The sequence below is a fragment of the Rhinoderma darwinii genome, chromosome 8 (assembly GCF_050947455.1).
Source record: "Rhinoderma darwinii isolate aRhiDar2 chromosome 8, aRhiDar2.hap1, whole genome shotgun sequence".
Classification (NCBI taxonomy): Eukaryota; Metazoa; Chordata; class Amphibia; order Anura; family Rhinodermatidae; genus Rhinoderma; species Rhinoderma darwinii.
The window spans coordinates 80,203,185-80,216,923 of record NC_134694.1 but is presented as its reverse complement, the minus strand read 5'-3'; the positions used below and the strand labels follow the sequence as shown (position 1 = coordinate 80,216,923).

Sequence of the window (13,739 nt, the reverse complement as noted above, 5' to 3'; positions counted from 1 at the left end):
CAGCGCAAATGCCTGACCACGGCTCCATTTAAAATCCTCCTCACTGTGATCGTGCAGTGAGGAGGAACGATCGGTGGGGGCCACAATGGTCATCATTTATCACCTATCCTGAGGGTAGGTGATAAATGTTCATTGTGGAAAAACCCATTGAAGGCCCCACCCACACTGATCGTCAAAGTGCCAGCCGCTCCCAAATCTCCAGACCCCTCCACGTACACTACATTAATCTGTAATAAAGTGCTAGTATCGCGCATTAACCCCACCAAGCACCAGCCCATCCCTAAATGAATCCCCCCACATTAACCCCGAAAGTATTAACCACCAAGGCATCAGCCTCCCTTCACACTGCACACTTGTTATCCCGCTTCCCCGGCCGCCAGCCCATTACATCCCTGTGCACACCATACCGCACCTCCTGCAGGCCCTGCTGTGAGGAGACCTGGTACCCGGAGGATCACGTGACCGCTCAGGACCACGTGACAGCTCCCTCCAGACACACTCGGTCCCTCCTCAGCTGCTGTAGTTGAACTCTATTCTGTACTGCGCAATTTTGGGCACAGAAGCGCGATCCCGCCGCTCGTTCTCGTGTACCGGACCGCCCTCTCACTGTTACTGTCGGGGCGGTCGGTACCGTGTCGGGTGGGCGTGTTCCCTGCGATCTGATGTTACGTTACTTATTTTTACTTTATGGCAGTATATAAATATATTTTATTTTCCCCGTATTGCATTCGTTGTACAGTAAAGAGAAGCGAGGACCCGGAGATCCGGCCCGGTGGCAGCAGTGATGGAGGGGCTTTCTGACGAGGAGGTGCCTTCCACTTCACGGGAAGAAGCAGAAACAGCTGCCGACGAGGTACAAATAAAGAAGACAGTGTGGGGAGGGGTGGGCACAGTTGTCAGCTTCTGGACACACCTACCGTTGTTGTCGCGGTCTTTTTGCCGCGATTTTCGTAATCGCGACAAAAATTGCGCGGTTTTGCCGCGATTACGAAAATCGCGATAAATGCATACCGCGATACGCAGCAATTCTAATTGCTGCAAAATGTCACATTTGAGCGGAGTAATGCAGTCTACTTATCCCGGGGCCCTGACAGCCAGAACATATTGGGCCCATGTACAAATGCACAAAGAAGTTGTACTGATGCCTATAGCAGCCAATCAGATCTCTTCTTTCATTTTTTTTAATATCAGCTGTGGAAATGTGAGAGCTGTAATGGGATTGGTTGCTATAGGCAACACCTCCACTTTTTCTCCACTATTTTTTTATACATGGGAGATGGACAATATATCTGCTTATATATATAAAAATAATTTTTGGGGTTATTTGGAGCCTGGGTCTGGGAGGACTGTTTGCACCCGACCACTGAAGCTGTGCTGCTTTCTTTTTCTGTCAAAATCTATATATATATATATATTTTTTTTTTTACGTGCCATTTTTTAAAACGGCGGCATAAAACAAAACGCATTCAGGCTACTGTTTTTTCAGCCGTATTCGGTGTTTACGCCTGAAAACACAGCGTGTGAACATACCCTCATGGTGCCATTCATGGTTTGTCATTGGTCTCCCCTGCCATCACTGAGCCTCCGTGGGTATCACGGGTAATCTGCGACATCGGCCTACTCTTAGGCCTGATTCAGACGAGTGTGTTTCACATCCGTGTGATGTGCGTTTTTTTCACAGACACCACATGGACCTATTAAATTCAATAGGGCTATTCAGATATGCGTTTTTCACGCAGTGTTCGTCCGCTGCGTGACACTCACGGCACGTCTTATTTTGTTGCGTTTTTTTTGCGGGAACAATGAAAAAACGCGTGATTGCTAAAACCAAGGACGACTGTTTCTTCCCCGATCAGCCACAGAGGAGATGAGTTGCATGTCGCATAGCCATTTTTTTTTCAAGTTTATGGGAGAAATTAAACGGCCTTCCTATTCTATTGAAAGTACAGAAACTGCCGGCCTATTCCACATGAGTCTACACGTGATACAGTATAGAAACCGCCAAGCTCTTTCTCCCATATACTTGTATGGCGTGGGCCATATATATATATATATATATATAGAGCCACCATGTTCTGCAGCGCTGTACAGAAGTCAGCTTTACTCATTGTCCCCAGTTTGCAAACTCTCGTGATTTTTGAAGTAAACGCACACATCGCAAACCACTTTAAAGACGCAAACATCTTTAGGGCTTGTCCAGACACATCGGAATTGCTACAGAAAATTTCTGCAGCAATTCCGTTAAAAGTCAAAGGCTTTTCGCTGCGGCAAAAACGCACCATTTCCTGCGTTTTTTTGCGGCAGATAGTGGTGTGTAAATTGCTGCGTTTTTCCCAACGTTAGGAGTTGGGAGACATCTCCTCTGAAAAACGCAGCAATTCTGTGCACTTACCGTAGCAGGAATTGACATGCTGCGGTCCGAAAAATATGCACCGCAGGTCAATTTCGGCTCGGAAATTCTACGCATCATGTGGATGAGATTTGTTAAATGTCCCCCACTATGCTGCTACTGTATTCTGCTGCGAAAAAACTCAGAAATTCTGTTACGTGTGGAGGAACCCGTAACCCATTAGTGACCGCCAATACGCCTTTTCACGGCGGCCACTAATGGGCTTTATTCTGATATAGGCCTTTTCATGGCGCTGCATCAGAATAAATAAACAGAGCAGGGAGCTGTCAAATCTCCCAGCTCTCAGCTGCCAGATGTAGCTGAGGGCTGGGGGCGTCCCTGCTCGAATGGGTGAGATCAATATCCGTATTGATCTCACCCATTTAACCCCTCAGATGCGGCACTCAATAGCGTGCGCCGGATCTGAGTAGTTTTGGAGAGAGGGAGGGAGCTCCCTCTCTCTCCCACCGACACCCGGGGATAAGATCGCCGAGTGTCTGTGTCTTCTATGGCAGCCGGGGACCTAATAAAGGCCCCCAGGTCTGCCTGTAGTGAATGCCTGCTAGATCATGCCGGAGGCATGGCCTAGCAGATGCCTGTCCGTTTTAAACAGACAGGCAGTAATACACTGCAATACAAAAGTATTGCAGTGTATTATAATAGCGATCGGAGGATCGCATATTAAAGTCCCCTAGTGGGACTAGTAAAAAAGTAAAAAAAAAAGTTTAATAAAGTTAATAAAAAAATAAGTGGAAAAAAAAAAAATCAAAAACCCACTTTTTCCCCATTACAAAATGGTTTACTATTAAAAAAACGAAATAAAGTAAAAAAGTTACACCTATTTGGTATCGCCACGTCCGTAACGACCCCGACTATAAATGTATTACATTATTTAACCCGCACGGTGAACGCCATAAAATATAAAATAAAAACATTGGAAAAATTGCTGTTTTCTGTGAATCCTGCCTTAAAAAAAATGTGATAAAAAGTGATTAAAAAGTCGCATCTACTCCAAAATCGTACCAATAAAAACTACAAGTCGTCCCGCAAAAAAAAAAGTCCTCATACAACCGCATCGGCGAAAAAATAAAAACGTTACGGCTCTTCAAATATGGAGACACAAAAACAAATAATTTTGAAAAAAAAAAAAAAGTGTTTTTTCTGTGTAAAAGTAGTAAAACATACAAAATCTATACAAATTTGGTATCGTTGCAATCGCGACAATCCACTAAATAAAGTTATTGTGTTATTTATACCACACGGTAAACGGCGTAGATTTAGGACGCAAAAAAGTGTGGCGAAATGTCAGTTTTTTTCTATCCCCACTTAAAAAAAAAAGTTAATAAAAGTTAATACATTATATGCACCCCAAAATGGTGCTATTAAAAATACAACTTGTCCCGCAAAAAACAAGACCTCATACAGCAATGTCGACGCAAAAATAAAAAAGTTATAGCTCTTGGAATGCGACGATGGAAAAACGTAAAAAATAGCTTGGTCATTAAGGTCCAAAATAGGCTGGTCATTAAAGGGTTAGGGTATGTGCACACACACTAATTACGTCCGTAATTTACGAACGTATTTCGGCCGCAAGTACCGGACCGAACACAGTGCAGGGAGCCGGTGTAATGGCAGGAAGGAGGTGAAGGGAAAGTGAGCCCTAATCTACCCACCGCCCTGTCCCTGCCTACTTGCAACGACCCGCCCTAGGCGACGGGGTACAACTGGGCGGCGGTCCCTACGCTGTCTAAGTGCACGGGAGAACAAACAGGGAACACGCAAGGGAAGGGGCAGTAGCCCACGGAACGCCGCGAGGAAACGGAGCGGTGAATGAATAGTCAGGACCAGGATGTAGTGGAGTATACCAACGTGAGCACGGAGAAGGAAGCAAGCCAGGGGCAAAGCGAAGCAGGTTAAGCAGAACTGCAGCAAGGCAGAAGCACGGCAGAAGCAGGCTGGAGCAAGCGGCAGTGAGGCCAGGAATCCAGGAGAATTACAAGCACTGAGGAAGAGAACACGGCAGGTAATAAAGGACAGGGGGCGGAGCTAACTCCAACTGACCAGGCCGCGATAGGCTCTCCCACTCCTGAGCCTGCCACCCTGGTTGGTGGGAGACGGTGTCAGTCTAACAGGTCTGGCCTCAGATGTGGATTGATTAATCCCAGGAGTATACCTAGACGTAGTACCTGGCAGATCCCTAACAGCCGGGCTCCTAGCATCATACTTCTGTACGATGCTAGGAGTCCCTGCCTCGCTGCAGGACAACTGTCCCGTACTGTAATCATGTTTTCAGTATGGGACAGTAGTTCCACGGAGAGGCAGGGACTCCTAGCATCGTACATAAGTATGATGCTAGGAGCCCGGCTCCCTGCACTGTGTTCGGTCCGGTACTTGCGGCCGAAATACGTCCGTCAATTACGGACGTAATTAGTGTGTGTGCACATACCCTTAAAGTGGTTGTCCAGGATTTGAAGAAAAACAAAAAGTTGCTAATAGCAGGAAAGTTGATAAAAAAAATACTCACCTGTGTTCAGTCCTAGCCGATCTTGGTTGTCTTGTCCTGCAGTGATGACATGCCGTTTATGCACGTGACCGCTGCAGCCAATCATTGGACTTCGCTGTCTCGTGCCACACAGGTTAGCATTACCACTGATGCCATTTCTTTGCTGGATAAAGTTATAGTAGTTCACTACACTATTCTATCCAAAGGTATTAAGAAAAAAACCCATATACGCCACTGTAGGGTATCCGTCACAGGCATTCATTAAATTAGCACCATGAGCATTTCAATAACTTTTCATGACGTATTCGCTAAATTGAAGCTATTATAGCCTATGGGTGACGGTTGCGTTAAATGGATGCCTAAGAACTAGTCCACACGTGGTGTAAATACTGCGTATTTCCGCAACTTATTTTTTTGCGGAAAATCCACAGCATAATACAGATTTCAGGAAATCTCTTCCACACGCTGCGTACGTTAGATGTGAAGATTCCGCACACAAATAGACCTGCGGTGCGGGTTTTTAAACTGCAGCACGTCATTCGTGGCTGCGGAGTCGCTGGTATTTTGTTGCAGGTTTTCCCCATTGAATTCAATGGGGATCTAAACCCACCACAAACAGTCAAGTGTTGCGACTTTTGCGGCGGTATCCCAGCGATTACGCCGCAAAAATCGCAACTTTGAAAAAAACAAAAACCTTATACTTACCTCTGGCTTTCTGCAGGCCGGCCTCCTGGGATGACGTTTCATCCCATGTGACCGCCGCTGCAGCCAATTACAGGCTGCAGCGGTCTCCTGGGATGAAACGTCATTCCTGAAGGCCGGCCTGCTAATGCTGCAGTTTTCCGCAACCGACATTCCGGGGAAAAAACTGTACGACAATTTGGTGCGTTTTATTTACCCTGAATTCCCTGCGGCCACCGGGGCAGATATGCTGAGTACCTTTACGCAGCGTATCCACCCCGTCTTGAACTTACCCTAAGGGCGGATTTACACGAACGTGATTTGTGTCCGTGCAGCCCGCGTGGTTTTCACGCGGGTCGCACGGACCTATGCAAGTCTATGGGGCAGTGCAGACTGTCCGTGAGTTTTGCGCAGTGTTAGTCAGCTGCGTAAAACTCGCGACATGTTCTATATCTCAGCGTTTTTGCGCATCACGCACCCATTGAAGTCAATGGGTGCATGAAAATAACGTGCACCACACGGAAGCACTTCCGTGGGACGCGCGTTATTCGCGCAACAGCAGTAAAAGAATGAATGTAAACAGAAAAGCACCACGTGCTTTTCTGTTTACAAACATCCAAACGGAGTGTCATAATGATGGCGGCTGCGCGAAAAGCACACAACCCCGCATCCATATGAACATGACACACGGAGCTGACACGCTGCTGCCACGCGCGCAAAATGCAGAGTTCGTGTAAATCCGGCCTAACAGTGGCATCTGTCACCCATAGACTAATGGCATCTGTTTAACGGATACACCATGAAAAGGGTCATGAGAGTTCATGACATATCTAGTGATCGATGGTTCCCCCAGTGTTCAGAGTTGTATCACCTATCCTGTGGATGGCTGGTAAATGTTAATTTTGGGAATACCTCTTTAAACGGGTAGATGTACCGTATGTGTGGATATTGTTTGTGTAGGGATTTGGCGCTACACAATAGTGGAGATTTATCAAAACGGGTACAAAAAAAAAGTGGAGAAGTTCCCGATAACAGCCAGTCAGTTTCCAGATGGTCTTGATCTGTTTTTTTATCGGCAGCTCTTCCACTTTTCCATCACTCTATATAGTAACACTGAACATGGCGGAGAGTGCGAGAATATTTCTCATTTCATCCACCACGGTCCGTTATTTGTTCTGAAACACTAGAGCTTTGGCAAGGATTGTTCTGTTTCAATGTGTCGTTGTCATCGTGTATGTAATTATTTGTCACATTTATTTTGTCCTAGAAAAATGATCCTCCATTTCAACTGAAACCTCCCCCTAAAGCGCAGCGTCTAGATAAGGAAGAGGATCCAGAATATGAAGAAAAGATGGTAAGCAGTGTGTTGCCAGGATGACAGACAGTTAATGTGCCCCCGGCTTTAAGTAACACAATAGAAGGAAGCACCAATGTTACTGGCAGGATGTTACTAGGAAATAGTCAGTGCCCGCTCTTACTCCAACACTACATGTCCGTTTACATTACCACTCCGACTCCTCAAACCCTTGCTGATAAGTAACTGATACACCTTCTACCATAATAGTATATGGGCTTTGTATAGGTCACTATCGCATATAGCATGCCATAAACAATAAAGGAAAAAGTGATAACTCAGGCGCCAGAAAGCCAATGTCCATTGAACACAACTGAAGACGAATTGGTCCAAGTTCTGGTGTCCAACTATATATTCAAATTTTGGTTCGCATTTTAGTCGTCTTCGTCATTTGTGTTAATTAAAAAACAGACTATGTAGATGACTTTTTCCATAGGGAGAAAAGGATTGAACCCCCAAAATGTTGCTCCAATAAATTTGTTGTAACAATGTGTGTTGTTGCTTTTGTTATTATTCTTATGTGATAAACAATGGCGGTCAATCTGTGTGTTTATTGAGTCATACACACATAGACTATACAGTACCTACCCTGTATGTGTTAGATGTAAAACTAATAATATATTATCAGTTATAATCACCATATGGTCACACGTCTGTTCTGGTTCTGACGTTCCTAAACTTTATCCTGGTCATGTTGCCAATACCTTCATGTTGCTAAAACTACTCGAATGCCATTGTAAATAGCCATACCTCCTAAAGTGCCATTTTTTTTTGGAGGGGGAAACCATACTTTTCTTTCTTTGCTCCTAAAATATTTCTATGCTAGAACTGATTAATAGATCTGCATTATTAAATGGTTATTCGCATCTTAGACATTGATGGCATTTCCACAGCAAATGTCTGCTCGATGTGGGTCCCAGTTGTAGGAGCCACACCTATATCGAGAACATTCTTAACTTAGGTGCAGGTCCAAGAGGTGGGACCCGCATCTATCAGACATTTATGGCATATCCTGTGGATATTCACACCTATCCTCTATTTCTAGATTATTGTTATTTGGCGCTAATAACATAGCATTCAGCTGATATTTGTGTCACGTCTAAATAAAAGACCGGATCTACCGGACAATGATCTGTACGTGTCCCTCTTCGACCATCTAAAATCTCCGGCGGATCTCCAGGGTAGAATAGTAAGATGGCTTTGTTTCTCCCTGTATATTTCTCTACTGATGTTAGAATGAAATGGAGCGAAGGTTGTCTGCAGTGCCCAGGTCACCACAGCTCAAGAGGGTCTCGGGTCCTCTCCTCACAACCACATGCAATTTCAACCCAAATGCATCCAATACGCAACTCAGTGGGGGAAATATATCAACAGATTTACACCAGTTTTCTGGCGTCAATAAATAACAAATTTTGGCACGTGCCGTAGTTGCGCTAAAATGTACGACTTTTTACTCTTATGGAAAGTAGGTAAAAGGTTGCCATAGGGGCGGGGCCTCTAACTGAATGACAGAATTATCATAACTTAGGCCAGAAGCTGGTGGCAGATATGGGGAAATCTTCACATGATCATATCAAGCAGAGATTGCATTTCTGTCGCATGGACAGCCCAAGATGCACCAAATATATTAAGAGGTCTGCACCAGTCTTCATAAATTTCCTCCATTGTTCTGTAATTCAAGTATTTACTGTGTGAATAGTTCCTACATGAGAGGAAGACAAACATGTTAAATGCAACCTTATGTAACAAACATTAAGGTGACCTCGTGTATCCACTTTCACTCCCACGGCCAGCAGTTGAGGCCTTTGAGGACCCTGGGAATGCAGCAGCTGAAAAGTAATAAAACTCTTTAAAAAAAAAAAAAAAAAGGAAAGATAATTATTACGTACAAACTCGTCTATCGTGCTGTGGCGCACATACTTTACTCGTATTTCTGTCATAGTATATGGGAAAGATACATAATAGCAGATTAAGGTCTCATACACATGATCCACAATATGAACTGCACTACGTATTACTGTTCTGTACTGGATTCCTCTGTATTTCTCCCCCCTTAAGCACGGCTTTCTCAATTATTTACCCAGTGGAAACCCACGCAAATACGGCGAGAACATCTGCAGGGGGTTTGAAGTTGATTTTCGTCGTATTTGAACGTAGAACTCCATAAGCACTTCCACTGTGTCCATGCCTTGTGTGCACGAGCCCATATTCTGCTATGATGTATACTGTCATTTTATACTATGGTGTAATACAGCACCAGTTCCATTTGTAAGATATACAGATGAAATATCTGCTACGTTGTGTACAAGGTGAATAGAATTAGATGTATAATAAATGAAGAGTCAACGTGCTTTAGGTTATGAGTGATTACTGTTTTATGATTGTTCTTCGTTGTTTATCTCGGAGTCGGTGAGAGCCGCCGTGTGATGGATATAACAGGGAAAGTGGAGTACAGAAGGGGAAACATTGAGTCATTTTTCCTATATGATAAGCTCGCCGTTTAACCTCACTGTAACCTTTTTTTGTCCAAATTAGAGGTCAGGATTTCAGTAGACAGGAAGTAAGCGTGCGTTTATATTCAGGCTCTTGAGTTTTACACTTTGTTTCCTGCTTTTCTAAGGGGGGGGGGGGAGTATGCAGGTCGTACTATTAATAACCCGGGATCTGCTTATAGCAACAACCATTGTGGCTGACTCCATATGAAAAAGCTTTCATCATTGTTTTAGGGCTCATTCACTATATCAGGTGGGGTTAAAGGAGTTGTCTGGTCTAAACAAATTTAATGTTATTTTTTGTATAATTAAAAGTTATACAATTTTCCAATATACTTTATGTAGTAATTCCTCACAGATTTCAAGATCTCTGCTTGTTGTTATTCAGTAGGAACATTCATTATTTACTTCCAGTGGATAAAATTCTGTCCATGGTCATGTGATGGACACACAGGTGCATGGCTCGTTACAGTATGTGTATCAGAGCTGTGTCTTCTAACGATCTCAGCACCTGTGTGTCCATCACATGACCATGGACAGAAATGACCAATATATAGAAAGTATATTGGAAAGTTGTATAACTTTGATTTATACAAAAAAATGTAATTTATTTGATTAAACTGGACAACCCCTTTAACCAGCTCCCTTTGCCTGTAAGAAAAAAAAAAAACCCTGCCGGATAGTTACAATGGATCCAAATGTGGTGTAATTCCATGCGGCAGGTCATTGACCTTACAGCCTTTCGTCGCATGTAATATTTCCTCAGGCAGGACTGACAGGGATTTAAAGGTTCCTGATATTTACATTTTTTGGGAAAAAAGGGACCAACTGATCCCATTGAAAAGAATAAGATCAGTTGCGTCATCGGTTTCCCTCCAACTTTTATATAAAAAGCTTTAGGTTACTTAGGCAGACCTCTGCAATAGAGAAATCCTATATACGCCTCATATTAATGTACACACAAGACAAAAAAGTCCTCTAGACATTGTTAGTCCAAAGATATAAATTTTTATTGTTCCACAATTGGAATACCCCCCTAAAGATACCCATACAAGTACATACAAATTAAAACATACTTAAAACGAACAGAGACCAAGATAATCAATTCACCACCATGTCCCATATGTTATAATGATACATAGTATACAACAAACACATAGTAACACCAATAACGGGAAGAGTGTAAAATCTCCAAGCTGATATCCAATCCTATGGTATCAGTTTCTCCACTATCTGGGTGAAGATCTATCAAAATAGTTGTATTGACCACCATACATAAATGCTTAGCATAGTTGCATATCAATTACCTGTGGCTGACATGATGGCTATTGATGGTCTCAGAAAAGACACATTGACGCGCGTTTCGCACCCTTCGTCAGGAGGGCTTTGAATGGTGCGACAGGGCACATGGTTGGCGACGCTCCAGTCAAACTCCTCCTATCTGCGGTCATGCGGGTGAGCAGGAATGGGGGACGCCTCTTCTAGTGATCGGTGGGGCCACCAGCGATCGTATATTTATTACCTGTCCTGTGAATAGGTAATAAATGTATTTTATGGGGAAACCTCTATAGAATAAGACCCTGGACTGAAACATGTAGGAAGTTGGCATCAGTTCAGCATCAGTTCTGACTTCAGGACTAACCAAAAAAGTGCAGCAATCCCTGTTCAAGGTTGTAAGTAATAAGTGCCATTTCTTTTGATCACTATTCCCAGGTCTGTTGTCATAGTCGACCCCTATTGTTATTTCTCCATCTTTTATGAACGTCTAATGTTAATAAATGGAGACCAGAGTGGACCAATTCCTGCCCAGTGCAAAAAAGGATCTATTTCTAAATCCTATATTTTTTCCCATTATATTTGATGTGATGACAAATGGATGAACAGAAACAACAGATGAACAAAGTCAGTCTCAATATAAATTCTTTCCACAAAGGATGAATAAAAACTGATGACCACCGGTGTATTCCGCATAATTGTTTCATCAGTTGCAATCTTTAATGTGAGCATAGCCGTAGGGTCCACTGGTGCTAAACAATATTATACAGTATATAATACTATATTGGAAATGGAAGTCTGGCAATAATTTCTTATATTGACATTTCAGTTTTTCATACCGTATCATCTCAGGGAAGGGCTAAACATTTCTTCAGCAGATCTACGGTATACCTTGTTAGTTATAGAACTAATCTATTAAAAGGGGTTCCCTGGGGTTTTTACCATCAGATATTTCAGGGACTACGTTGCGACTTCCTCATTCATCTGTATGTGTTCCTCATTAGTCCATGCATCTGCTGCAGAGACAACCCCACTCAGATGTATGGGAAGGATTTTAATTTGCAGTAATCTTCAACACATCTTCTGCGTTTAAACATAGCCTAAGTCTGGGTTCCCACTTAGCGTAAAAGCAATGGAATTTTGTGCGGAAATTCCGCAGCATTTACAGTAGTAGCAAAGTGAATGAGATTTTTCAATTCCGTAGCATGTCAATTTATGCTGCGTGTTCTGTGCGGAGATGCTGCGTGTTTGGCCCATAGACTTGAATGGGGAACAAAAATTCTGCAACAGATTTATGTTGTTGCGGTTTTTACAGCGTTTACACAGCGGAAATGCAGTAAAAAACGCTGGAAATCCGCAGGTGCACACATACTTTGCTATAACCAATGTTTAAAACTAAATCCGCAGGTAAAATCGCAGCAATATGAGCAGGAAAAACACACTATTTGGTGCAGATTTTTGTGACAGATTTACCAGCGTTTTTCTCGAGATTCTGCTGCAGATTTTCTGTTGCAGCAAATCTGCAGCGTATCCTGTGTGTGGGAACATAGCCTTAATGTTTTGCTGCAATTTTTGATTTAGGTGCAAATTTTTGGCTAGGAAATGTTCGCTTCAAAAACGTACTTAAATTGTGTTGCCTAAACAAGCTGTGAACAGAGCTTTACATATGTTGATACATTGTAGCAAGCGGACATGACAGGAGAGGGATTTGTGCTGCTGATGCATTTGTCAAAAAAGCATGTATACGGTTTGCTGGAAGTCATGTAGAGTAATGCAATGGGGCATCCTATGTCAGAATAAATGACCTAGTTTCTCTGACTGTTGTGGTATGTTGTTGCCCTCTGGTGGTATCAAGTAGAACTTCTAAAAGGGAGAAGTCATGGCATATTGATTAGGTATGTCCTCAATGTCTGGCTGGTGGGGGGTCCAACTGCTCGGACCGCCCCAATACCTGGAACAAAAAACTGTTACACCCTATTTTTTATTAATTTTTTTTTAATTCTAGGTGGTGTGTCAGGAATTATAACGTAGTTCCAGTAAAGGGGTATCCCCAACTTAGATATTTGTGGTATTTCCACAAGATATGCCGTCAATAGCTGATATATGCATGTCCCAGCTCTGGAACCCACACCTGTATCGAAAACAGGGATCACCTGACCCCCTTATCGCCTGGTGCGGCAGCCGCTGGCCAGAGATTCCAGGTGGTGACTAATGGAGATAGAGCCACGTAAACGTGGGAGTTACGTAAACGGTCAAGCAAGCTCTAATTCTGTTACTCACATACAACAGAATGGAGAGAGCATGCGCGCGGCCCCTTCTCCACTAATCCCCACCTGGAATTGGCAGTTTGCAGCTACTGCACCAGGCAAACGAGGTCAGTTGACCCCCTCTCTTGATATAGGGGCGGCTCGCGGAGCTGGGACCCATATCTGTCAGACATCTCTGGCATATCCTGTGGATATGTCATGAATGTCCAAGTTGGGAATACCCCTTTAAGGTGACTGGGGCAGTGTTGCAGTAACAACACCGGTACTACGTCAGGAGCAGCTTATCGAGGGGTAGCCCGTGCGTGACACATAAAGTGACATTGTGCCCCATGAAGTCATGCCTTGAGGTTTCAAGTGCTGCTCCCTCGGCTTGCCAGTCACATTATAGAAGACATTGTCTGGATCAAAAACAACATGAATAGTGATCTTGATACCACACAATGTCCTTGTGAAAACACAGACTGGAGTATTAGAAGTTTTGTCAATAGGATCAGATTATAGGGTCTATTCACACTGCATACACTGCCCGCCGACTCATGTGGGTCAGAAGGATGCCAAAAGAGTGTCCAAACTAGCATACGTCAATATGCCTTTCCTATGCAGCCAGGATTTGCAAAATAAATAAAGTGCGCAGTATGCCTTTTTTTTTTTTTTACATTGGTGTATTATGGGTGGCTTAAGAAACTGTATGGCATACAGCATACGTCAGAGGCGTGCAGCATACGTCAGAGGCGTGCAGCATACGTCAGAGGCGTGCAGCATACGTCAGAGGCGTGCA

General features: G+C 43.5%; 1 protein-coding gene across 2 annotated transcripts in view; it reads left to right on the top strand.

The window, feature by feature from the left end:
* Nucleotides 1-502: 502 nt before the first annotated feature.
* Nucleotides 503-13,739, top strand: part of SMARCA1 (SNF2 related chromatin remodeling ATPase 1) — an 85,980-nt gene continuing 72,743 nt past the window's right edge. Inside the window, exons 1-2 of one of the 2 annotated variants that reach the window (XM_075835789.1) lie at nt 503-853; nt 6,841-6,927. In XM_075835789.1, the coding sequence (XP_075691904.1) occupies nt 785-853; nt 6,841-6,927 (156 nt within the window). In that variant the 5' untranslated portion in view covers nt 503-784. The remainder of the gene's footprint in view (nt 854-6,840; nt 6,928-13,739) is intronic. The other variant, XM_075835788.1, reaches the window with a different exon arrangement.